This window comes from Nylanderia fulva, unplaced genomic scaffold, assembly GCF_048542155.1.
Source record: "Nylanderia fulva isolate GAGA-0341 unplaced genomic scaffold, ASM4854215v1 Scaffold26, whole genome shotgun sequence".
Lineage (NCBI taxonomy): Eukaryota > Metazoa > Arthropoda > Insecta > Hymenoptera > Formicidae > Nylanderia > Nylanderia fulva.
The window spans coordinates 2869234-2894737 of NW_028190325.1; the positions used below are offsets into that span (position 1 = coordinate 2869234).

Below are 25504 nucleotides of genomic sequence, written 5' to 3' on the forward strand. Positions count from 1 at the left end.
TATTTTTAAATTTCTGGACGAAAAAGAATTCTCTCAATGTCTAATTGTATATCTTATACGTGATATATGTATAAAATATTTGTTACTGGGAAAAGACTTTATTCTGAATCCTTTTCCACGATTGTACATGTTGTTACAAAATATATTTTGTAAAAAAATTTCTTAATAATAATTTTCCCTCGTTTTATAATACAACATATGCCTAAATTATCTCTCTTTCAGATGTTACGCAATTTTAGAATACATGTTTCTTTCCATCAATTTTAAAATAACTTATATCTCAAGTTCAAATAAGATACTTAAAGAATGAGAGAAAGAATATGAGAAAATTCAACGACAAGCGAAAAAAATGCAAACCATACAACATTAACAATTACTTTCAAAAATCACAGTGTATACTAATGTAATATTATTGAAATTAAGTGAACCACACTAAAAATTTGTAGACATTTATACAAATTCCTACAAATTGACTTCATTAATTTGTATACGAGGTAGCACTTTTGCTAACACTGAAATTATCCAAATTAAACTTTAGATTATCTCAAAGCGCAAAGTATTATCCTTTGTAATTACACGATAGAAACTATAATAGTGGAAAGTATATACATATAACAGCCTGTTTATTATCATAATAATAACAATAATAAGAAGAATCATAAGAGTATCATATGTATGCCCATCCTGTGGGTTCAGAAGCCACAGGGTGGACCTGATGGATGCAAAAAACCGAAGAAATAATATAAATAATACAATTAATGATATTAAATGTTTCAATCAAACAATTTATGCTTAAACGAGCATGTATATATTCTAGTTCAAGGTCCACCCTATTCCTGGCACATGTATATTTCGGCACTTGTTTCCTCTTTCGTTAAGAAAGATACTCACATATGCTTACATAACGTTATACATAAGTGACATAATGCTATACATAACTTACATAATGCTATACATAATTTACATAACGCTATACATAACTATTTTAAATAATTATAATAGCGACTTATAAAATTAGACACAAAATTAGACTATGAATGTTTTTTAATTGCGATTATTCTCGCAAAGTTTCTTTTCACATGTGTCAATCACATTCGCGTACGCCCGCGATAAATGAGCACAAGATTTAGTAAATCTTGTCATCACGTCAGAAAAAAGAAAGAAAAATTACAAACTAATAGGAGATATCATACAAAAAAAATGCAGAATACGTCAGATCTAATCAGTAATGTAACTCAAATTGACTCGCATGTTATGCTCAGTAGAATCAGTAAAAATTATAAGATCTTAAGGTAAACTTATGATATGCGACTTATTATTTTTTTAATCTTTTGTAAGCATAAACAAATTCATACTACAGCAAGAATTATTAGGATATTACAGTAAAAATATATCAGAACATAAAATGATACAAATTTCAATAACTTGTATTCTCATACATCAATTAATTTTCATTTATCATTTATAAAAAATTAACTGATTCTATATTCATCATACTATTAATTTGTATCTTTTTATAACATGAAGTGTAATAAAGGTTTCTTATCAATTAATATCTATACAAATATGAAAGAAAAATACATTGATTTGAATAGTATAATTTTACAATTAAAAGTGAAAGTTTATATATTGATTTACAATGCTTAGCAATGATGATTACATTTAACGAATATCTGATTTCTTTTTAAGATTCCATTCTTAAGAAGATTGTCTCGCGTATATTAATTATTTATACTTGTACGATTTATTTCATGCTTGCAAAAAAGACAGAAATAGTCAATAAGTCGCATTTCCTTTTGTTAGTACCAAAAATTCAAAATATTTTAGCTCATCTTAGCACAACTTAGTAAATTATAAAGTAAGGTTTACAGTAACGTTTAAATCAATATGTAATAAACTGTAAAGGTAACATTTTCTTTGGGAAATCGTGAAATTCGGCAAAATGTTCAATGTATCCTTACTCGAGTAACAAACGTTTGTTATATCTATTACTTGCGATTGTTTCCATTGCGAGAAAAGAGACTTTAATGAAATAATTAATGGCGCAAAATATGACGTAGAAAATGTAAATGTCGAAAACGATTAACTTTCATTCATAATTAGAAATGTTACTTAACGCATGTAAATAATATTTGTGCGTGCCTGTCACAACACATTTCAAAAACTTATAAAAATTTTACGATAGGTACCGGTTTAAAACTAAAAAAAATTTTTTTATGTCTTTTTGTTCAGTTATTTGTAATAACTATAGCACCTATCTGCTAATAATCTTGAATAAACTAAGAAATAAACATAGATTATTATGTGTGTGTATGTATGTACGTACAGATGCGTACATACACACATTCACACGCACATACATACATACAAACACATACACACACACACATACATACATACATACATACATACATATATATATATATATATGTATGACCAGATATACGAATTTTTGAGTGCCTGTTGTGGAAGATAAAAAAATAAGGCTATTAAAATGGTATCAAAGTAAAATTTAAATTTAATTTTTATATTTTTTGTTGTTTAATGGAACGTCATGCTAGAGAGAATATTAAGTCATGCTTGTGATAAACCAATTATTCTATTCAATCATTAACAGAATCAGAGATAATACTCTTTTTGGACTCAAATATTAGATACAAGCAAAATTATTTGATAAAATATCATTTTGCAGTCTCAATCAGTAAAAGTTAATTATTGTATGTAGTTTGAAATACTGATAAAAATAATAAACAATAATTTTGTATTATAGCACGAATATAACAGTACAGCAGCAAATTGTTGTCTAAATGTTTCACATAAACTTTTTATAATTAGTTGTCTCTGTTTGTAATAGAAAACTATGAATCATTAATATAGATATATGTTATAAATTTCATACAATTAGAATAATAATTTTAAAGTCATATGCAAGCTCATTTACAAATGATGATGTTGATGATAAAAGACCCAGACGATTAGAGCTCCTAAGTAATAAACAGCATATTATATAAAATGTTGTGTAGTAGAATAGAAAAATATATTTGTCAACCTGAGATTTCGCGCTATAGATATACTTAAATTACGTCTTAAAAGATAGAGAATAAAGATTTTTTTTGGCAATATAGGGTAAGAAATTAATAATATCGATAGGTAGGCAATATGTTCCTTTCTCCCTTCTTCCTCCTTTCTATCGATATTGTTTTTTTAATCTTTCCGAGTAAATTATGTCCGGCGCTTTTTTTCATTTTTCTCTGAGCACATGCAAATCGAAATTAAATGTAATTTTGAAACATGTCGAATGTTGAAAGTACATGCTAACAGTACACAATTGGTGCACCATGTATATAGAATATAAAGCATTTTTATATCCAAGGAAAAAGTTACTTTCGATAAATTAGGATTCAATCGACTACAATTCCGACGAGGAAATAGTTTATATCCGCTGCGACATCCGTAAGAAAGATTTAACGGAACTATCGCAGTAATGAGCATGATTATAACTAAACGGTTAAACGGCGCGATATTTTCGAATGTCACTGATAATTGTGACCTACAGTATCGTAGACGTATGAGCGAGAAGAAAAGTATCATGTGTAAGTAGGAAATACCGAATCGAGGATCCAGAGCCGAAATCTTTCGCTTTTTAAATGCAAAAATTTGTTTACCATTAAGCAACGTAGGTGTCATACACATTGATACTCTTCCATTATATACAAATGCTGTTTATTACAGCATTATAATAGTGTAACAGCACTATATAGTGCTGTTACTACGATTGATCTTTTTACCTATGAGGCGAGGTCGCATAGTGATTGGTCGTAACTGTCTGTCACAACTATCAGTGACATTTGGCGCGATATTCTTGAGAAATATCGCCGCATCCTTTAATCGCTTTGTTAAAATTTCATTTTTTAATTTCTCCAAACTTAATTCTCTCCGCAATTGCGCTTTAGTTTTATTCCCGAGTGGAAGTAAAACTCTGTGCTGTGTCAAACTAATTGCCGATGGTCTCATCTGCGGATCAGGGTGAGTCATCATCTACAAAACACAAAATAATCATCAATAAAACGGATGTCCAAGAAATACAATGATGTTTTCTGTTAAATCTATAAAATTCTTTAGAAATAAAATTGTACCTTCAATAAATTATTAAGATCGCGACCATAATGCGGTAGATCTGGTATATTTCCTTCTCGCAATCTTTGCCATTCAAGCCCATTCTTCGGCATAGGTCCGGCGCCGCCTGCTTCATAAACAGTCAATCCTAAAGCGAAGATATCGGCCTTTGGTAGATGGCTGTAGTCGTCCTGTAGAACTTCCAACGGCAGATATCTGCAATCGCCCTCTTCCACATGCGTAATCGTCGACGGATTATTGATAGAAGTGACATGACCGAGGTCACCAATCTTGTACGTGATTTCATCGACAGCTTCATCCTCGTCGAAGCCGTCGTCAGTGGAATCGTAATTGTTCGATGGCAATTTTCCCTCTTTGGAGATAAATATATTCGCGGGTTTGATATCCATGTGCACCAGCTGCATACTATGTATGTACTTTAATCCTTCGGCTACGTGCAACAGCAGCTGACGCATCTCCGCCTTGCTAAATTGCTTCTTCTCTTTCTGAAGATTGGCGATCGCGTCCGCGAGACTGCCGCCGTTGCAGTACTCGTTCTGGATGATCATATGATTGTCCTCTGCCCATGCGGAATAGTAGCGCACCACGTGTTGATGCTTGCCGAGCACCGCGTGAGCATAGACCTCGTTTAATGCGTTGGACTCGCTGACGACGCCCGCGATCGGTTTACGGCTCCTCTTAACGGCATATGTACACCCATCCAACCGATTGATACACTTGTACACGGAGCCGAACGAGCCGCTCCCGATCAGACCGAGTTCGTGGAATTCTTTGTAATATCGCGATATATTCGAGTCCTGCAGCGCCACACGCTTTGTCGCGTGCTCGTATTCGTAGTCCGAATCCTCGGAATCGGCGAGATCGAACTTTGGTTTTTGCATGTCCGGTGAGCTACCACTACTACTATTTGAAAAGAGAAAGAGAAATAATGTAAATATGTTCTATTATGCTTTCTTAAGAATACGAAATAGATTCTTTTTTATAAAACAAAAGCTTTATTATCTTTATATTTTAGAATTTTTATATTTTAAATAATGTTAACACTCAAATCTCAAATTTAAATATCTTCATAGATGCATAGTCATATATAATATGGTGGGAATATTCATTCCGTAGTCTGTGAATAGTAAACGTTCTTTTAATTGTGTTGCTAGACATTATGATTGATATAAGAAATAGATTATATAGAGAGAAATAAATAATAGTTATATAAAAAAACCAAAAGAATTTTTCTGAGATGTGTCTGTACTTAATAAGATAGAAATTTGTAGGACCGATTGTTCCAACTCTTGGTTTTATCTAATAAATAGCATATCTTTGCCTCTTTTTTTAGAACTTATCTGAAAAGAAACGAAGATATGCTACCTGTCAGGTAAAACTTACACCGAGAAGTTGGAAAAATCGGTCCGTAATCTATGATTCGAGTCATTGTTAATATTCTTGACATGTTATATTGTATAATTAAGAATTTAAAAATAAAATTAAATAAACAGTCACTTACCCATTGAGACTACGTTTCGATCTGCTTCTTTTCTTTGCTGTTATTAACATGCCAGTAGGTGTAAATGGATTTACATTTGCCACAGGTTTGTCTGACTTAGTTTGATAACCAGGACTTATCTTAGAAGGCCTAGGTTTGTCCAAAGAAAAAAGTCTGGTACATTTAGATGGAATCGGAGTCTGCATCACTATATTCTTCTCTATCATAGTTTTAGGAGTAGTAGGCGAATCAAATAAGCGTAAGGCCCTAACACATTTGTAGGGTGGACTACATGTCTTCTCAAAACCATCATTTTTATGAGTGACGACAGGAATCTTGATGGCTGGAGTAACTATAAATTAAACATTTTAGCATAAATCTTTAAAATTATCATACAAATACTTTATGTACAATTATGTAAAAATTGAGAATAATTTTCTTATAAATATTTGTTTCACAGACAATTGGAAAAAACAATAAAGAGATGAATAATATGTGAGAAAAAAAATGTTTGAAAATATATAACATTTTATATAATACATATAAAATTTAATGAATCAGAATAGCTACTTAATAAAAATTTATAGAGTATATAATTATATTTTAATAACATGACTTACATTATTCATTCTGTAATGTGTAATGTAATAAATAATTTATTTAGATAACATAAAAGATAAGTTATGTACACATTCAATAAACAAAATATAATGTATATATACATTATATGCTAAAAAATTAGAATAAACAGATATTCAACATAAAATATAAAAAATATTGTTTAATAAAATATATATAGTTATCTCTTTATTCTTCTTTCTTTTTTTAAAAGCATAATTATTTAAATATTATTAATAAAAATTTTCTCAACTTATAAATGTTAAACTCTATGTGTATAAATATTTTTGATAACAAATATATATAATATATTTGTAATTGTATAATCATCAGTACACAGATTTTATAATTACTGATGTTACAATTCTAATCTAAAAAAAACGAAAATAATAATGTCATTTAATTTATGATCATACTTTCACAAAAATAAGATTAAAAAACAATTATGCATGACGCAGAAAAATTGTCTAAATGTATTGCTATCAATTATCTCACATCATGCATTACACGTTATAACTTTCTTATATGCAATGTTTTTCCAGAATCTATGCAAAATATAAATATCTTATGTTGATGTCCAAAAGGTCATATATTAAGTAAATTCCAACAAGCATAATGGATATTGTAACATTTCTTTGAATTGTGTCATTTAAGTATATTGATACATGCAACAAGAAGATAAACCTAATTCGCAGGAACACTACATTGATTTATGTTTATTCAAATTTACCAGTACATATAGATGTCAACACAAAATGTTATATTCTGCACAGATTCTGAATAATTTTCATTACAATTTATTTTAATCAAATTGATATCTTTACGCAAAATTAAAAGTGTAATAGCACATTTATTGTTTAGACCAATGTCTTTTTTCTTTATTAAACTAAAAAACTGTGCGAGTTGCAAAAGGAAAAATACAAAAACTTGTAATTTTACATAAATCTACAACATACACATAGAAATTTAAACTCGCAAACAAACATCAGAGCAACAGGAGCATGCAACAGGAGGCAACACTAAGGGGGTAGTACAAGGGGGTAGAACGATTCTAACCTTTTGAAGGAGAAATCCTGTTGTTATTCGTCTGGCTCTCGTCGGTGCAATCCATCGTCTCGAAGAGCTTCCTCGGCTGCAGCGGGGGCGGAGTACCGAAGTCATCCGTGGAGGAGTTGCCGACGTCGCAGTCGGAATTGTCGGCGCGGCAGCTCCAACTCAGCTCCTCGTTCTGCATGTCGCACGCGTCGTAGTGCAGCTTCTGCGTGGCCTTCATCGCGACGCGGGGAATCATCGTCGACGGAAGCACGCGCACACGCGGACGAAAGGAGGTGAGGTCGCGCGCGACCTAAGTAAGGCTCCGTCGAGAGTCACCCGCCAGTAGGTAGACGAAAAAATGGAGAAAAATTAAAAAAAAATGGATCACCACACGCTGTCAGTCTCGCACCACGCGCTCGCGACCGCACTCATTCAAACTGTGTGAATTCACTCCGCACGCTCCACGCTTCTCTCGCGTTCGTTACGGCACCCGGCGATGAGCGTCTCCCGACCAATCAGCGCGCGGCTTAGATCGCCATACGTCATCGTCCCTCCTGTGACGCGTGCGCCCATTGGCCGCGCTCCGCTCACAATGCTCACCGTCATCTGCTCCTACTACGTTACCGGCCGTTCGTGTATATGTGTACTTATTTCTCAAGATTTACCCTTTTTTGGCTGGATTCTAAGCGAGAATACTAAAACAGAAAAAAAAGGATTAATTAAAATGATTTTTCTCCCCCGCCTCCTCCTGTTTCTCCTAGTCAATCTATTTCAAATCTCGTTACTCGGGACTGCATTTTGAACTCTCCGTCGTTTTAGATTACACACGCTACGTGCACCCCAAAAAATATATATATGTATATGTGTGTATATATCCATCGAAATACTTTCACTACCTTAGTATTTAAACTGTCTTTACTCGTAAAACGATTTTCGTATCGAGAGATCTATTTTGATATGTAATAAAGTTTTCTTTACACGCGTTTTTTTATATATCTTTTTAATAATATATAGCTATATAATAGTTATTATATAGAATTATTTATAAAAACTATAATGTATAAAAAATACAAGTACAATTTATCGCGATTAACGATATAGGTTAATAGCGATAAAAAATTATTGCCCAAATATATCAAAGGATATTGTGCAGAAAAAAAAATATATATATATATATATATATCGGCGGCAGCTGTTTAAGACGAGAGCGAACATCTGCCGCCGACTATTTCATCTCTTTGCGTTGCCCGAAGATCGAGGCTACGATGGGCGGATAATCTCACCGGAGATAAAAAAGAGAAAACGACGAGATGGATTTTTGCGGCATATATGTTCCCTGATACATACATACCCCGATATTACACGGTTAACGCGTAGGAGCCTTTTCCTTTTTCCCGAACAAAGAACACCTTCTCTTGTTTTACACTGCGCATATAAGAACTTTCTTCGAACAGCTGCAATCTGGTTATAGCCGAAAAAGGCCGAAGGCAGGGCCGAATGACGAAGATGTCTCTCCTTTGTGTCTCTTCTCTTTCTCTCTCCTTTGTATCTTCCTATCTCATTCCTCCCCCTGGAAGTAGAAGAAAGATAACCAATAATATATTATTTACTATATATATATATATACATATATATATATATATATATATATATATATATATATCGCATATATATAATGTAATATATGAATAAAAATGTCATTAATCCTACAAATTAATGAATAGAATTTTTATGTAAAAATCGAGTACAATTAATTATATTATATTAAATATAAATTCAGATAAATATGTCTGAAATGTCTGTTGAAATTGGTATTTTTTACAATAAAAAGAAAGCTCTTTGTACCTATATACATAGCCTTCAATAATTGATAAAAAGCTAAACCATATCTATTTCTCTGCTCGCATGTCCAGGAAATCGCGTCTCGGATGCAGGATTTGTGGATGACGAATGATGTATTTTTCTTCTCCAAGCTCTTCCACGTCTATCACGTCCTTGGAATTTCGGAGGCCTGTTGTCAGCAATATATATAGAAGGTCGTCTTCAATATCATCGATTGGGGATCATCGAGGAGTCAAAATGTCGATAAATTTAAAAAACGCGAGGCTCGATCTATTTTATCTACTGTTGATAACTTGACTCGTTTGGAATAAATTATCGACAGTAGATATAGAGGATCGCTTTGCATATCACTTCCGCATCGAATGTCACCGAGTTGATGACCTATGTCTTCAGTAATTTTTGCTGATAAATGAAAGGAAATTCTATTACGAGTTTCGGTGAGTTTTTGATCCAGCTTGCGTAAATAAAGAAATTCTTCGAGTGACTGAATATAATTTGACGAAAACTGACAATAATGACAAATAAAGGTCTGACAGTATCGATCTAGCTAAATGTCAAATATGTTTGTACACGTTACATCTTATTCTTGTATTTTCTGTATTTAAAACGAAATATATATCTACATAAGAGAACAAAGAGTGTAAATAAAGAGGAAAAATCGCGTGTTATAGAGAACGGAAGTATAATCTTGCAACGAGTAATCATTTACGTATTTCATAGGAAATCATGGCGCATGTAGAGATTCCAGTGGGAGATATGCAGGTCTCGATAGAAAAGCATAAGACTACGAATGGGTAACGTTTCAATATGCAAATTCTTTCGAGATTTAATATGATTTAACTAACTTGTAAACTCACAGTATGCACCAACATCGTATGTCAAATCATGTAGAGCGTTGTTTATTTACTTGTTCATTGCAACATGGCAACAATATATTATACAAATATATATTTATAAATATAATATTTTATAATAATATATTACATAAATATATTTTAATGTTAGATAAGCTGTTAAAAACTATATACATATGTAGCTGTATATAAAATCAAGTAGTAAGAGTCTGTTGCTGTTTAAATCGGATTTATTATGTTACGCACAATTAAATAATTAATTTCTTTATTTGTATTTTACAGATTTGAATTTCTGCAATTACCCCAACTACCACTTGGTCAAATAGGTTATCCTCAAGCTCACGACTGGATTGAACACAGGAAAGCCAATATTCGACCGTGGTCGTTATTTCTTAACACAAATAATATCAGACCACCACCCAATTTAACGAGATTGAGTAAACGAGTTGTAAAGAATATTGAATACTTCCAGAGCAATTATCTATTTGTGTTTATTGGACTAGTCATATATTGTTTGTAAGTGATATTTTTATATATTAATCTTTAGTATAACCTGTATAGAGATATAATTTTTTATTTATGAATATTGTTATCCCTCAATATATAATTGAATGTACAATTTTAGAATCACCTCACCTCTGTTATTGCTGACAGTTGTTGCTTCTCTTGGAATATGTTATAAACTTTCTCAGCGACATTCGAAACAAGAGTTAACAATATTAAATCATAAACTAACACTAGCACAGGTATATTCTTTAGTTGCAATTTGTTCACTGCCTGTATTTTATCTGGTTGGTGCACATGCAGCTGTGTTTTGGGTACTTGGTAAGTAAAATGGATCTTAGCAATATATTTTTACATGTAAAATGCATTATATATACACAAGCAACTTTTTTTTCAGGAGTCTCTTGGTTTTTAGTAACATTACATGCTGCCTTTTATAATATTGATGCGGTGTTATATCCAGCAGAGGAAGAACTCAACACATTAGTTATGCAAGAAGTATGATAATTTACAAATAATATTTTATTAAAAACGAAAATTTAAAGATTAGTTTGTTCTTTTTTTAATTATGGAAGAATTATAAAAAATATATTTATTTATGTAAACTATATATATATATCTAAATATCATTAATTATTTTATTATATATATATATTGATATTATATTTATATTAAAAATGATATTACATTTATATTAAAAAAATACATGAACCAATAGGCACAGTTAGTGAATAGAATGTATACATTTCTTGTATAAAACTTATTAATTTTTTATATAATTTATATATATTTTTTTTTATTTAAGATTTAATATATTTTTATATAAAAATTTTATTATGTAAAGAGGTATATGTTATTATATATATGTGCTTGACCCAAATTGATAAAAACATTAAAAATTAATAGAAGTATACATGAATTTTAATAAACTTTTATAAAATAAAATTAGAATAAAATAGAGTATAAGATATTCAAATAAAATGTTATCTTCGATAACAATATGTTCGCGGAAATTAACTTCCGGTTAGTGTTATATACATATACATTCTTAATGTATATATGCAGGATGTATAATTTAATCAGTCACGATTAAAATTGTTTATTAAAATTGCTAATATTGATTTTTTTAGATAACACATTTTGTAAATTATTAAAAAACAACACTTTATATTTTCGTCGAAATAGAATAAGATCGAAAAATAGATTTGTAATTATTTAACTGTTGAGTCACCTGATCCTGCAGGTTTTTAAAAGGAAATGTATAGTGACATATATATAGGGTGCGTTCCGTTATGCACTGCAAGTACTGACAGTACTACCAATAGCGTTCCGATATAGATAGCAGTGCACTGCGAAAGTACTATCATGAGTATATGACGTCATTAATTTTGACGTTATTTTCTGTTGCGATTACTGCAACCGGCGAGGTAAAGCACTCGCAGTAATCAAGATGGCTACCTCCATGTGTACGATGGAACTAACTTTTAAATTCCATATCTGAATATAATGATACAATATTTTTAACGTAATTTTTACATTTTATTCTAGGTATTTTAATTTGTCGTCTCATTTCATTTATTAATTCCATTTCCAAATCGCTTTCACTTGATGACTCACTCGAATCATATATATTCTCGATTAAATTATATGTAATTAATGCTATAATGGTATTATCCATTTCACCAATTTTTCACTCGATGATTATTAGCGAAAAAGGTTAGTTAAAAGTCTGCTGAAAGCGTACTGTAGTGCGTTCCGTTTTACTATTTTGCAGTAGCTTCAAAGTGCACAAAATTAAAAAGGAACGCTGTCAACAGTACACTTGCATGACGTCATAGTGCCAGTACTTGCAGTGCATACAGTGTTGTTAGACGGGCTAGGTTTTTTCGCGCATGCGCATTGAATGTAATATTAATGAAGTAGTCACTCGCATGAAATGGGGTCCTGATTTCCCCCTCTGTTTAATTTTTCTTAAATTATTGAAAATTTTTTAAAATAATTAATGAATCGTATAATTTTTATTATAAATGTAATAAATTTAATTAAAAATGTTAAATATAAACATACAATAAACAAATAATGAAATTATAAAATATATACATATACGTGTACCTATGTTATAACATACGTAAATTACGAGTTTAGTTTTTATTTATACAATTTATAATTTGAATTATTGATTAATTTTAATATACATAAATTATAATAATACACTTTTATATTACATATATTGTAATAATTTATTTATTTTTACGTACGTTCAATTTATCTGTTTCCTGCGATTCCGCCAAAACTCCGTGGTCCAGGGTCTTGGTCCGTAGTTGCGCGCGCAAACATCATACGTTACTGTAGTCGTCATGGTTACGTCACGGTAATACGCGCATGCGCGAAAAAACCTAGCCCGTCTAACAACACTGAGTGCATAACGGAACGCACCCATAGTTATCATTCTGCTATGACGCGGCATGTTCATGTGTTCAAAGTGCGAGCCAGTGTGGAATCACGTAGCGAACACTAATTTTAACTACTAATATGTTATTATAATTTTTTAAAATTATGTTAATGATATGGTAATGCATATAATAAAAATAATTCGAGAGAACACGCTCGAAAGTCTTCCAAGGATATAGAATCATTCGATAAATGGACGCGAGGACAGTATTAGGTAAGGTTATAATATTATCTCGTTAATAACATTGTTAATTAAAAAAAGCATAATTTTGAACAATGAGCTATTTTAGCAGGCTTATGTAATTGTCTTTTTTATGAATATGACGTTCAAAGCATGTTGCGTTTTGGTTAGCTTTTGACTAGCAGAAAAAAAGCATATTCTGGGATTTATTTATAATTTATGAGCTTATTTTTGCATTACATTTTAAATATATGTGAAAATGAAAACAAAATGAAAATTGTGCTGTGTAAAATTATGAAAATATGAAAGCTTTCTTGGTTACAAATTTTCACCTGTTGCATTCAGTTCCATGATTTTAAAGTATTAATTTTGATATATGATATATGAAACTAGCAATAGAAATGTCTTGCTATGCTTTTGGATTATGTAATACTTTGAAACCATTTTTTTGGGTTTGCATGATGTATGTACATATTGTTTGGTTTAAAAAAGGGCTTGACATTCAATGAATTTTCATTGAAAAATGGAAGAGGATGATGAAGAGATTTCTCTTACATGCACACAACCACGAACAAGCAGTATTCCTGGATTAAGCATATATCATTCAGTCCAAAACGGTTTAAATCAAGGTTCAGAACAAACATTGTATCAAAGCATTCGTAATACTCTGTATGAAGACGCAATAAGCATGAACAGTATGCACAGTGCTGTCTCTCTGGAGAATTTTCATCCTTCAGATGATTCATCTACCATAAATAATGATACAAACGAAACAGTTATAAATAATAGCTGTACAGATACAAGAAATAGTATACAAGACTCAAGATTGGTAAGAATTTTTTAAATTTTACAATCTATATATAAGATGTCTTTTATTTATTATTTTATTAATTATTATTTGAAGTATAATTGCAGACTGTGTTTATGATAATATTTAATTCAACAAATAATAAATTGCTTATACTTAGTTTTGTAATTGCAATTGGAGACTGATTAGATAGATTCTTGTTGAATTTTATTGTTATACATGTATGTTTATTTATAAAGTATTAATGTAATAATTGTGCATTTCAGCTTTCTCATTCTGGTACAAAATATAGTTTATATTTTCGTGACGAAATTCGCTCAGTCGACTTTATACTTGTGTGGGATGAGTATAATGGAGAAGCACAAACCTATCGCAATGTTGAACGCAGAAGGGTAAATTCAAATTATTCTTTGAAAAACGTGTGTCAATTTTATTATATTGTAAAAACTCATCATGTATTTACTTATATCTCAGGTATTTGAAATAAATCTGGAAAAAGAAGGATTAGAATTAGAATATGAACAGGTGGAAACAAATGGTTTGCATTTCATAAAAATTCATGCACCCAAAGAAGTTTTGCGACGATATGCCGAAATATTAAAATTACGATTGCCAATGAAGGATTTACCCGGCTGTCAAATGCCTTTAACAAGCAGCAATTCTATTATCAAAGAAGTTAATACTTTTGTTCGACGAATTATGAGCAAATATTACGTTAACACAACTATTTTTCCGACAATGAGACAAAAATTTACAGCGGTATATAGCAGAGACAAAGAATACTTATTCGATCTGAATTCGCCCAATTTTTTCACATCGGCTACTCGATCGCGTATTGTACAGTTAATATTGGACAGAACTAAATTCACAGAAACCAAGGATGATGATTTCGCATTTGGCATCGAAAGATTGATATCTGAGCATGCATATGTCGCAGATTATCCGCTTCATGATGTAAGTTATATTTTTTTATTTTTAATCTTTACTTGTGTGTGTAAATTAAAAATATTTTAAATGAGAATATAGATAAGATATCTTATATTTGATATATTTTAAATAAATATAATATTTTTATTTCAAAGGGACATCTACAATCTGCTGGTTCAATGCGCTATCTTTTGTATAACGAATGGGCCAGTTTAAGAAAATGCCTTCATTATCAACCTTTAGATTATATTAAAGAGTATTTTGGAGTGAAGATTGGACTTTACTTTGCTTGGTTGGGATTCTACACTCATATGTTAATTCCAGCTAGTATTGTTGGTCTCCTATGTTTTATATACAGTTGTGTTACTTTGTATAACAATGATCCAAGTGAAGATATTTGTAACCACAATGGTACTATTGAAATGTGTCCATTATGTGATTATTTTTGTGGCTATTGGAATATCAAGGAGACATGTTTACACGCAAGAATTACATATTTGTTTGACAACCCGTCGACTGTGTTTTTTTCTATATTTATGTCATTATGGGGTATGCTACAATTATTGATCATTTGCTAATTAATACATTATTAAATAATTATATATATGACTTTATATTTTATTATATTTTACAACTTTATGTATAATATAGCATTGTCATTTTTATAGCCACATTATTCCTTGAATTATGGAAAAAATATTCTGCAGAAATAACCCATCGATGGGATTTGACTGGTTTAGATGCTCAAGAAGAATATCCTAGGCCACAGTACTTAGCACGGCTTGCGCATATTAAAAAAAGATCTGTTAATATTGTTACAAATACGGAAGAGCCAAAAGTCTCATACTGGAAGATGAGATTTCCTGCCACAATTCTCAGTTTTTCAGTTGTTCTACTTTTGGTATGTGGAATTGCTTTTCTTATATTAAAAGAGGATAAAGAGTAACACATTCTTGTGTGCTATGTATATATTATAATTTTACAGATAGTTGTAGCCATGGCTGCTGTACTTGGAGTAGTCCTGTACAGAATGTCTGTTTTAACTGCATTAAGTGTTTATGGGCATCCTATGGTAACCAGTTATGCTATATTGTTTACTACTGCTACTGCTGCAACTATTAATCTCTGTTGTATCATTTTATTCAATTGGTTATATGTTTGGCTGGCAGAATATTTGACAGAGGTAATATATATATATATTTTTATGATAGTTTATTTATGTAAAAAAATAACACTGAAATATTCTCCAAACTATATTTTATTTACTTATCAATTATTGAAAAAATTTTAATAAAATAAAATTATTTTTATTCTATATTGAGTTTCCAAAAGATAGTTTTCAAGACAGTAATTAAAAAAAAAAAATGATTATAATTTTAATTAAAATTTTTTGAAAAATAGAAACTAATGTGTTATAGAATCTATTTTGAAAATAAAGATGTTTTGTCTTTTTAATAAATAAAAACTTTACATTTATTATTTTTTTCAGCTTGAACTGCTTCGTACTCAGACCGAATTTGATGACAGTCTAACTCTAAAAATTTACTTATTGGAATTTGTAAATTATTATGCTTCCATATTTTATATAGCATTCTTTAAAGGAAAGTTTATTGGCTATCCAGGAAATTATAATCGTTTTTTTAACTTTCGACAAGAAGAATGCGGACCAGGTGGTTGCCTTTTAGAATTATGTATCCAACTGAGCATTATTATGATTGGCAAGCAAGCTATGAATACTATCTTGGAAATGCTCTTTCCACTATTTTATAAATGGATGAATACTTTGAAAGTTCATGTAGGTTCAAAAACATTGAAAGATCACAGTAAGAGATATTCATCTAGAAAGTATTTGCAGTGGATCAGAGATTATAAATTAGTTGAATGGGGACCTAGAAGTCTTTTTCCCGAATATTTAGAAATGGGTAAGTATATGAAACACTATATATTATACCAACAAAGCAATAAATAATTAATGTATATTTTGTTATATATACATCATATATGATGGAATTTCTAAATTTTTTTTAAAGTGCTACAATATGGATTTGTTACAATTTTTGTCGCTGCATTTCCACTGGCACCGTTCTTTGCACTATTGAATAATGTTTTCGAAATGAGATTGGATGCGAAAAAGTTGTTGACCATGTACAGAAGACCGGTCGGACAGCGCGTGAGAGATATTGGCATATGGTACCGCATTCTCGATTCTATTTCCAAATTATCTGTTATTACTAATGTAAGTTTAAATTTTTTATTCAAGGAAATAGAGATTGGGATTTAATAATGTTTATTTTTAGACATTAAATTTAATCATTATTATTTATTAGACATAAAATTATGTTTTAATATAATAATGTTAACTATTTTTTTAACATAATTATTTTTGTTTTTTAGGCATTCATCATAGCTTTTACTTCAAACTTTATACCAAGACTAGTTTATCGTATAACAGTTTCTGACAATTATTCATTAGAAGGTTTCCTGGAACATTCTCTGTCAAAATTTAATACTAGTGATCTAAAAAATGGCACTGAACCTATGGCGTCATTAGGTCAAGGCCCAGTCGAAATTTGTCGCTATTCAGATTACAGAGAAGCACCAGACTCGCCAAACAAGTATGCTTATACCATAATGTTTTGGCATATACTAGCGGCTAGATTAGCTTTTATCGTCGTTTTTGAGGTACGATGTTTTTCTTTATTGAAATATATGCTAATGTTTCAGTTTCTTGCACATTTCATATCGATTCATCTTTTTTAATTTAATAAATGAAGAAGATATCACATATTTATTGAGCTGTTTTATATGTAACTACTATTATCGCAATATATTTGTGTGTATTTTGCAGAATGTCGTGGCATTCGTGATGATTCTTGTACGGTGGTGTATTCCTGATATAAGCCCGAAATTACGCGACAAAATACGTCGCGAAGTTTATCTCACTAATGAGATTATCATACATCAAGAGGCATTACGTGCTCGTAACGAGAGGCCCGAGACTGATGATGTAGAACCAAGGAACACGCGAACATACGTAATTGCCAACGAAAGTGCCGACAGATGGAATAGAGTTATGAGAGATTGTCTATCGACTTCCGAGCTTGATTTAGAGGTCCATGGAAGTCCTATCTCCCCAGCTGATAGAACTCCACGTATTAGCCCTGCCGCAGTTTGATAAATACCAAGAAAATTCGTCAAATTGAATCCATATACGGGTATAATTTTTTGCATAATTTCTTGATAATTATTGGATCAGTGCAAAAAGTATGTCGTTTCTGTCAAAATATTAATGACTAGACATATATTATTCTCTCTTCTATATAATTTTTTTAAATAAAATAGTCATTATTATGACTTTTAAAATTCTAGACAAAAAATTATAAAATTTGTCTATTGTTTTTATATAACTGTATGAATAGATTTAAATGTAAAATTTAATGCAAAAACGACAAATTCTTTGCATCAAGAGTCTAAGAATGATCGTGATTTTTCGCTAGTCGTGAAACAATCTTTGAAATTTGATCAAAGAAAGATATTATTTTTGAAAGTATATTTTTAATGAGCCACACACTATTCTATATAAATACCTTTAACATTTTAATTCTAATAGATGCCATATAAAATGTATGCTATATTTTTAATGACAAAGAGAGATGAGTCTCTTATAAATTTTATAAACTTTACTAGAGAATTAAGATTGAATTATTATAGAATTTATGATATACACATGTTTATTACAACTGTTAGAGTGAATTTTTGACATGATATTATGCAACATGATATGTCTATTATTGTTATAGCCAGAGTTTTAAATATTTAATATCAACTATAATTATTAGCAATTTTTAGATTTATATTTTTCAGTTATTTTGAACCACAAAAAAGTTTGTTACAAGAGATGTGTAATATATGACAAGAAAGAGGAAGAAAAAGAAAGTTATATAAGATGTTTCATATTTAATGATTTACTGCTCTTTTAATAAAAATAAAATCAACAATCCTCCAATTGCCGACTAGATATGAAATGATGAAAAATTATAACATTATGTAAAATAAATCATTGGATATGATATTAGAAGACATTTTATATAAGCAATGATTAAGTTTAGCATTGCATAATGTGAAATATATTTTAAAATTATACACATATTTTTGTATGACAGAAAAAATGCAAATTTTTCTTATAAAGACTATATAAACTATATTTTGAGAAGAATTTCTTAGATCTGTTTAAGTAATTATATAGAGCATTATTATTAGTAGATTTATTAATATAAGTGTCTTCTATATAGAATATCTTATATACAAATGTAAGATCTTCTAACACATCTTATTGTTATATATTATGAGAACATTTTAAATTTACACATTAAAAATTATAAATATATATATATTCAATTTAGGCATAAACAAAAGAAAGTGTAATAAAAATTATTATATATTAGCTCTGATGTTGATTTAATTTTTATATACCATAGGATTCTTAGAAATATATCTTTTTAGCTGTTTATATTTTTTTTATGTGCTTTATTATTGTCTAAACACCTTGTATAAGAGATACAAGTTACCGCGTGCTGTAATTTGATTTAGTGCCGCGATCGCACAAGTGATGGCACTATTTGTGCCGCACGATTGCGTGTGTGTTCGATTTCTTTTTGTATTCAACATTTAAATTATAAATTTCCTCTAACATTTTATCATCGTGAAAACATCACAACACTGATTTTGGAATAAAATTTTAATACGACAATCACGAAAGAAAAGTTCATCGATGAAATAAAATGGGTACTGTCCACGCTAAGGTATGTAACTATTTATTATTAGAAGTTACGGCATAACCTAAAAATCTCATGTGATTCTTGGAAATGAGTAATCTCTAATAATATACTGACATAAATAATTTTAATTTTTACTCGACTTTTAAGGAATAACAATTAATATCGCAGCAAATTTCATGTAATTCATATATTTCTAATTAAGGAATATCTGTGTGATCTAATGAGTCAATATTTTTTTTCCAGGAACCCTTTAATCCGTCAGGCTTAGATCAGTCATCTAAGGATAATGCGAGTAAACATGATGAATCACCAGTGGGAGATTTTGTATGTTTGCAGTTTATATTACATATTACATTATAGTCTAGTATTTTTATATTACATGTGTCATAATCTAGTAATTTATTATATTACTTTATATATATTATGTAATATAATATATACTACATTATATATATTACATTATAATCTAGTATATTTTTAATGTTGTTCTATCAAAATATTTTTAAATTGTTAATTATTGTGATTAGATATAAATTTATGTTAAAGTTCTATCTTTTTTTCTTGCAGCCATCCTTTCTCAATAACAAAACTCGGATACATAGGGAAGAAGAAAATGTACAATCAAAATGTATTGTTTTACATACAGTTAAAGTATGTAAATTTTCTAAAATAGTTATCAAATTTTTAATTCAAAAATTTTGAAAATTTTTTTATCATGGCAGGCACGAGTCGACAAAATACACGTGGACGGACTTATGCGAACGAAAGACGATATAATCAAGCCACAAGTGATGGACTTGTTTAAGGCTACAAATTTCGAGGATGTTATAGTACGTGCTTCTAAAGTACGAGAGAAATTAGATGCTTTGGGATGCTTCAGACAGATTGGAGTTCACATTGACGTCAGTCAAGGTCCTGAAGCCACCCCTGATGGTGTAGAAGTGGGTCTATATAATTACACATTAATTCAACAAACACTAAGTAATTTTCCAGCTTTAAACGTATTTTGTTATCACAAACATTTTAAATGCAGTTTGTTGTGACTGTATATCACACGTGACAATGTATATTTATTTATAATGTTCATTAGGTTGTATTTGCCATTAGGTCACTTTTATGGTACGTGAAATGAGACGTTTGGTTGGTGGTATTAGCACGATGGTTGGGAACAATGAAGGATCCCTGATTATCAGCGCAAGAGCGCCAAATATATTTGGCAGAGCAGAACGTGTTCAAATGGAGTATTCTCATGGCAACAGAAGTTCGATCAATTTCAATGTATCTGCCATTAAACCGTTTCCGCAGAGCTTATACAATGCAGTGTAAGTTGGGACATTTATCTATTTGCATAATTTTAATGCATTAAGTTTATTATATTAATTTTGATTAATTCTTTATAGATTAACTGGTACTGTATTTAGCACGACACACGATTTCCCATGGTCTGGTTTCAAACAAAATGATAAGGGATTACTTTTCGATATGGAGCTCAATCAAACAGGCACTTCTAAACATAATATACAGTATGAAGCTGCATTTAGAAATATAACTTGTTCGAAACAAGCGGCCTTTCGTGTTCGGGAACAGTGTGGACCGAATTTGAAATCCGCGTTAAGACATATTTGGACAATAGATAAAAGAGACTCGGCTATATTTCCCATTAGTGGAAGTCTTTTGCGATTAACAACAGAGATGGCTGGATTAGGTGGTGACATAGGTTTCTTAAAGAACGAGCTCATGATGCAAAGTAACTGGTCACCGCATGAGTTTCTTGTAAGTTTTTACTTATCGTACTATTTCTTGCAGAATATTTGTCACTTGAAAACATTTTATAGCGATTGTAATAAGTTATGTCAGAATTAATTTATATAAAAATGTAATAAGACGAGGTAAAGAGAGAGAAAAAACAGAGATACAATTAATTTATAGAAAATTTTCTATCTTTGAATAGACATTCCAACTTGGCCTTCAATCCGGACTGTTGAGTGCAATCAGTAACGATATGAAGATAAGCATCGCCGATCATTTCTTCTTGGGTGGTCCGTTGAATGTTCGAGGATTCGATATGAGAGGATGTGGACCGCGTTCCAACGGAAATTCCGTGGGCGGTGAGATGTACTGGGCAGCAGCTCTTCATGTATATACGCCGCTTCCATTCAGACCTGGTCGTAATAGTTTCGGAAATTTGTTTAGGCTACACGGTTTTATCAATGGTGGCAATCTGTCTAACTTCACTTTTACGTATGGTAAGAGTGATTCGATAATTATACATAGATTTTTGTTTTTACCATGAAAAAAACTCGAAAGTTTTCAAAGATTGATTTGCTTGCAAAGACTTGCTAAAATAATTAATTAATAATTAAATAATAATCTTAATTTTTTCGACGTAAAGCAATGAAATTTACTGGAATAAAAAGTAGAAAAATTTATTGATAATTGCATAATTAATACTCATGCATTTTTATTTGTTTTTTGTATCCATTTCGATATTTTACTTAGAAGTATTATACTATTTTCTCACTACTCAGTTCATTAATTACTTATTAATTTCGTATTTTAATGTATTATTTATTATAATTTAATATATAACTATTTATATATATTTTAAACTTTCAGGAAATTTCTATAATGAAAACATGAAGATTTTCACAGAGAACGTTCGCTGTGCGATCGGTGGAGGAATCGCAATGAAACTAGGAAATGTAGCCCGTATAGAATTGAATTTAATTGCACCACTGTTGTTCGTAAGGAGTGACGTGCTCCAACAATTTCAATTCGGTATTGGTGTGCAGTATCTTTGAGTCGTCTCGATAGTCTATTACGATAGTCTTGTGTCATCTCTGTATGATGGATGTGGATGTAAATGAAGATAGTAAGATTATATGTGTAAATTTACTTCTGTTCACTTTTGTTCGATAGAAAGATTCGCGGAATGTAAAATATTCGCAATAAAATTAAATGCTATGCTATTACATTCGCTGATCCTTTGTAAGTACAACAAAAGGACAACTATCCAAAATCCATTTATCCATCGTTACAATTTGAATTGCGGTAACCAAAGAAACTATAGAAATCAACATTTATAATAAGAAAAATTTACATAATTGATCGACAATATGAGACAATTTAAATTTAAATTGTGACTTAATGAAAATTTTTTATTTGTTACTATTATATACATAATATTAGATATTTTAAAATATAAAAAAAGAAGAGATAACTTCTAATTATTTTTACAACAAATTTATAAAAAACAATTAGAAAAGTTGATGTCATTGAAATTTTGTTCCAGCGTGTTTTATTTTCGATTTTTCGTAAAATGAACTGATAGTTTTTTTCATTCTTTCACTTTGTAATGTAAGCATGTTATTATTACGATTTCCACACAATAGATTATTAACATTGTTCAAATTGATACACAAAACAGAATCATTAATAGTAATTATATTAGTGAATGTATGCGCGCGTGTAATGAAGATAAAGACCAAAGAACGAAGGTCTTACGAGGAGGAAAATTAAACTTGACCCTGAATAAGTGAAATTATTGGTATAAAGGAAAAAGCATTAGCATTAGAATGATGACAAAATAATGAAAGATGATGAAATAATCTTATTGCGCGTGTAAAACTAGATATGTTCGCTTTTTCTCGACGCGAATATATTTTGTGGTATAACGAATGTAAATATTCTACATGCATATATTGTCTTTTACATGATACAATCCCCACGAATATTTCATCATACGTATATGCATCATTGCTAATTGTTATGAATAAGTAAATTTGATGACACGTGTGGAATCTACCAGCTATTTTTAGAATGTATTTCATTCCATTGCGAGAGTTATTTAGAATTATTTCTATCATTTTCTGCATACTCATCTTTTTTTTTTTTTACAAGAACCAAGTTATTTTGTTATAATATATAATAGATAAAATTTTTTTTTTTCAAGATTTCTTAGCTTTTTTAAATACCAATATATTGTGTCACTTCAATCATGGAAAGTGATAAAAGTTATCAGCTCAGATTAAAGCATGTAAACTGTAACGCTATACAAATAATCCACATTCCTCAGCCTAATGCGACTTATCGTTGAACGCTCATGATAGAAATATGTATATTGCGTGTGTGTACATATGCATCTGTGAAACATGCATATAATTATCTCGCGGTATATATATTATAGTTGATTCATACACAGAGTAAATTACAAAACGATAATGCATATTGACTTATTTTCGTAATTAATATAGATTTATGTTTATTCTTTTATATATTTGTTCTGTGTATAGAACAAAAGAATGCGTATAAATACTTTTGTCCTATACAGAACAAATACGCATTTTTTTTGTCCTATACAGTATATAAATTCTTACGCATTCTTTTATCATATACAGATATATGTTTTAGAAGATATTCTACTAAAGATATATTTTATCGCCTCAAGGTCTAAAAGATAAATATTATATTCTATAACATATGTCATGCTCGAAATAATTTTGTTGAAATCAGTTGTAGAATGAAAAATGTATATATATATATATATATATATATATATATTTTAATGTGAGCGATATAATTTGCAAATGACACGTGCAAAAGATTATTGTTAAATATCAAATAGATTCAATGCGATTTTAAGACATTGTAAAAATGTTAAACAGCGAAAACTTTAAGACTTTTGCATGCACTGTACATGTATATATTTATCGTATCGGTATCGTTCTATTTATATTCTGACCGCAAAAATCGAATCTGACTCGCAAATTGTCGACACGATAGAATCATTAGCAGGAAGCCGCGGAACCTCATTAGATCTATTGTTATATAATTAAGAATAAAAAGTAGAACATTTCTCATCGTCATATATATATATATATAATTATTAATTTTAATTATCGATAACAAACTGTGTATATATATATATATATATATATATATATATATATATATATATATATATGTATATATAGTCTGTTATCGATAATTAAAATTAATAACTTTATCAATCGCGAATTATTACATATAGGAGTGACTTCGAAATATAAATCTCAGGGAAACATTTAATACTCTTTTAATGGATTTTAACGATTTTTCAACGTATTTTTATTGTTTACAAACAATAATATACATCTATGCGAATGCGCATTGTGTTGTAAGGTTAAAGTAGATTCGCGCAATCGCGTGAATCACTTTCTAGAAGTCGCTTGAATTTCCACGACCTAACCTAACCCTAATCGGTGGTCACGTGACAGCTTTGACAGGCACGTGCTTATATAGAAGGCGCTTCGGGCCCCCGTATAAATTTTTAAATATGTACACATCATGCGTATTTAGATTTTCAAAAAAGATATTAGGAAATTTATTCGTAAATAATAGAGCAAATTTTAAAAAAATATTCAACTGTAATTGAATTTTAATTGAATATTTTCGCGATTGGTTTTGCATCTTTTAGGACCCAAGAGCGCCTCGTCTATCGTCATCCCTGAGTTTGCGCATGCGCGAGTTTCCCTCCCTCGAATGTACTACGTATGTACTACGCCTCAAAAGGTCCATTCTATAGTTGAAGATGGCCACTTAAAGTACTCGTCAAAATGTCTGTTGCAAAAATGTATCCGTCTACGATAGAGATTCTCGACGCTGCTGCGAAACCGACACGAATTATTACGACAGCAAATAAGGATTTAAACAACATTTTATTTACTCCCAAAGATCGTGATTTTACGAAGAATTTGCCGTCGTGCTGTGAACGATATCTATTGCGTGATCACGTTCGTCACGCCAGCAAGCACTGTATATCTCGTAAGTATTCATGCATATGCGTGTGTGTGTATATTATATATAATATTGTAATTTATTATTTTTAATTAATTGAATACTGATATAATT

General features: G+C 30.2%; 4 protein-coding genes across 11 annotated transcripts; 3 read left to right on the forward strand and 1 right to left on the reverse strand.

Moving 5' to 3' along the window:
- Positions 1-606: 606 nt before the first annotated feature.
- On the reverse strand, positions 607-9730 carry LOC114942763 (wee1-like protein kinase). 4 transcript variants are annotated; one of them, XM_029318209.2, is made up of 6 exons: positions 9116-9730; positions 8622-8840; positions 7292-7965; positions 5639-5969; positions 4137-5037; positions 607-4038 (listed from the first exon to the last, which is right to left on the reverse strand). In XM_029318209.2, the coding sequence occupies exons 3-6, from the start codon at positions 7524-7526 to the stop codon at positions 3754-3756; spliced, it is 1752 nt and encodes a 583-aa protein (XP_029174042.1). In that variant the 5' UTR covers positions 7527-7965; positions 8622-8840; positions 9116-9730; the 3' UTR covers positions 607-3753. The 4 variants fall into 4 exon arrangements, with proteins under 4 accessions (XP_029174042.1, XP_029174040.1, XP_029174039.1 ...); XM_029318207.2 differs by having other exon boundaries at positions 4137-5040; positions 9155-9729; XM_029318206.2 differs by having other exon boundaries at positions 4137-5040; positions 9116-9729.
- LOC146722890 (prenylated Rab acceptor protein 1-like) lies at positions 9453-11585 on the forward strand. Its single transcript, XM_085483675.1, has 5 exons — positions 9453-9549; positions 9833-9906; positions 10249-10482; positions 10592-10791; positions 10868-11585. Exons 2-5 carry the CDS (start codon positions 9839-9841, stop codon positions 10972-10974), a joined length of 609 nt encoding a protein of 202 aa, XP_085339801.1. The 5' UTR covers positions 9453-9549; positions 9833-9838; the 3' UTR covers positions 10975-11585.
- A 1305-nt stretch (positions 11586-12890) lies between these two features.
- LOC114942766 (anoctamin-1-like) lies at positions 12891-19105 on the forward strand. Of its 4 annotated transcripts, none has more exons than XM_085483674.1 (11): positions 12891-13135; positions 13633-13931; positions 14177-14302; positions 14385-14864; positions 14993-15386; positions 15506-15738; positions 15823-16020; positions 16327-16759; positions 16868-17073; positions 17232-17452; positions 17686-17777. In XM_085483674.1, the coding sequence occupies exons 1-11, from the start codon at positions 13114-13116 to the stop codon at positions 17702-17704; spliced, it is 2631 nt and encodes an 876-aa protein (XP_085339800.1). In that variant the 5' UTR covers positions 12891-13113; the 3' UTR covers positions 17705-17777. The 4 variants fall into 4 exon arrangements, with proteins under 4 accessions (XP_085339800.1, XP_085339797.1, XP_085339798.1 ...); XM_085483671.1 differs by having other exon boundaries at positions 12893-13135; positions 17232-17519; positions 17686-19105; XM_085483672.1 differs by having other exon boundaries at positions 12894-13135; positions 13595-13931; positions 17232-17519; positions 17686-19105.
- A 335-nt stretch (positions 19106-19440) lies between these two features.
- Positions 19441-22587, forward strand: LOC114942764 (sorting and assembly machinery component 50 homolog). 2 transcript variants are annotated; one of them, XM_029318211.2, is made up of 9 exons: positions 19441-19639; positions 19859-19939; positions 20183-20266; positions 20338-20556; positions 20723-20937; positions 21016-21388; positions 21567-21723; positions 21809-21861; positions 22232-22318. In XM_029318211.2, exons 1-9 carry the CDS (start codon positions 19619-19621, stop codon positions 22253-22255), a joined length of 1227 nt encoding a protein of 408 aa, XP_029174044.1. In that variant the 5' UTR covers positions 19441-19618; the 3' UTR covers positions 22256-22318. The 2 variants fall into 2 exon arrangements, with proteins under 2 accessions (XP_029174044.1, XP_029174043.1); XM_029318210.2 differs by having other exon boundaries at positions 21567-21861; positions 22232-22587.
- The last annotated feature ends 2917 nt before the right edge of the window (positions 22588-25504 follow it).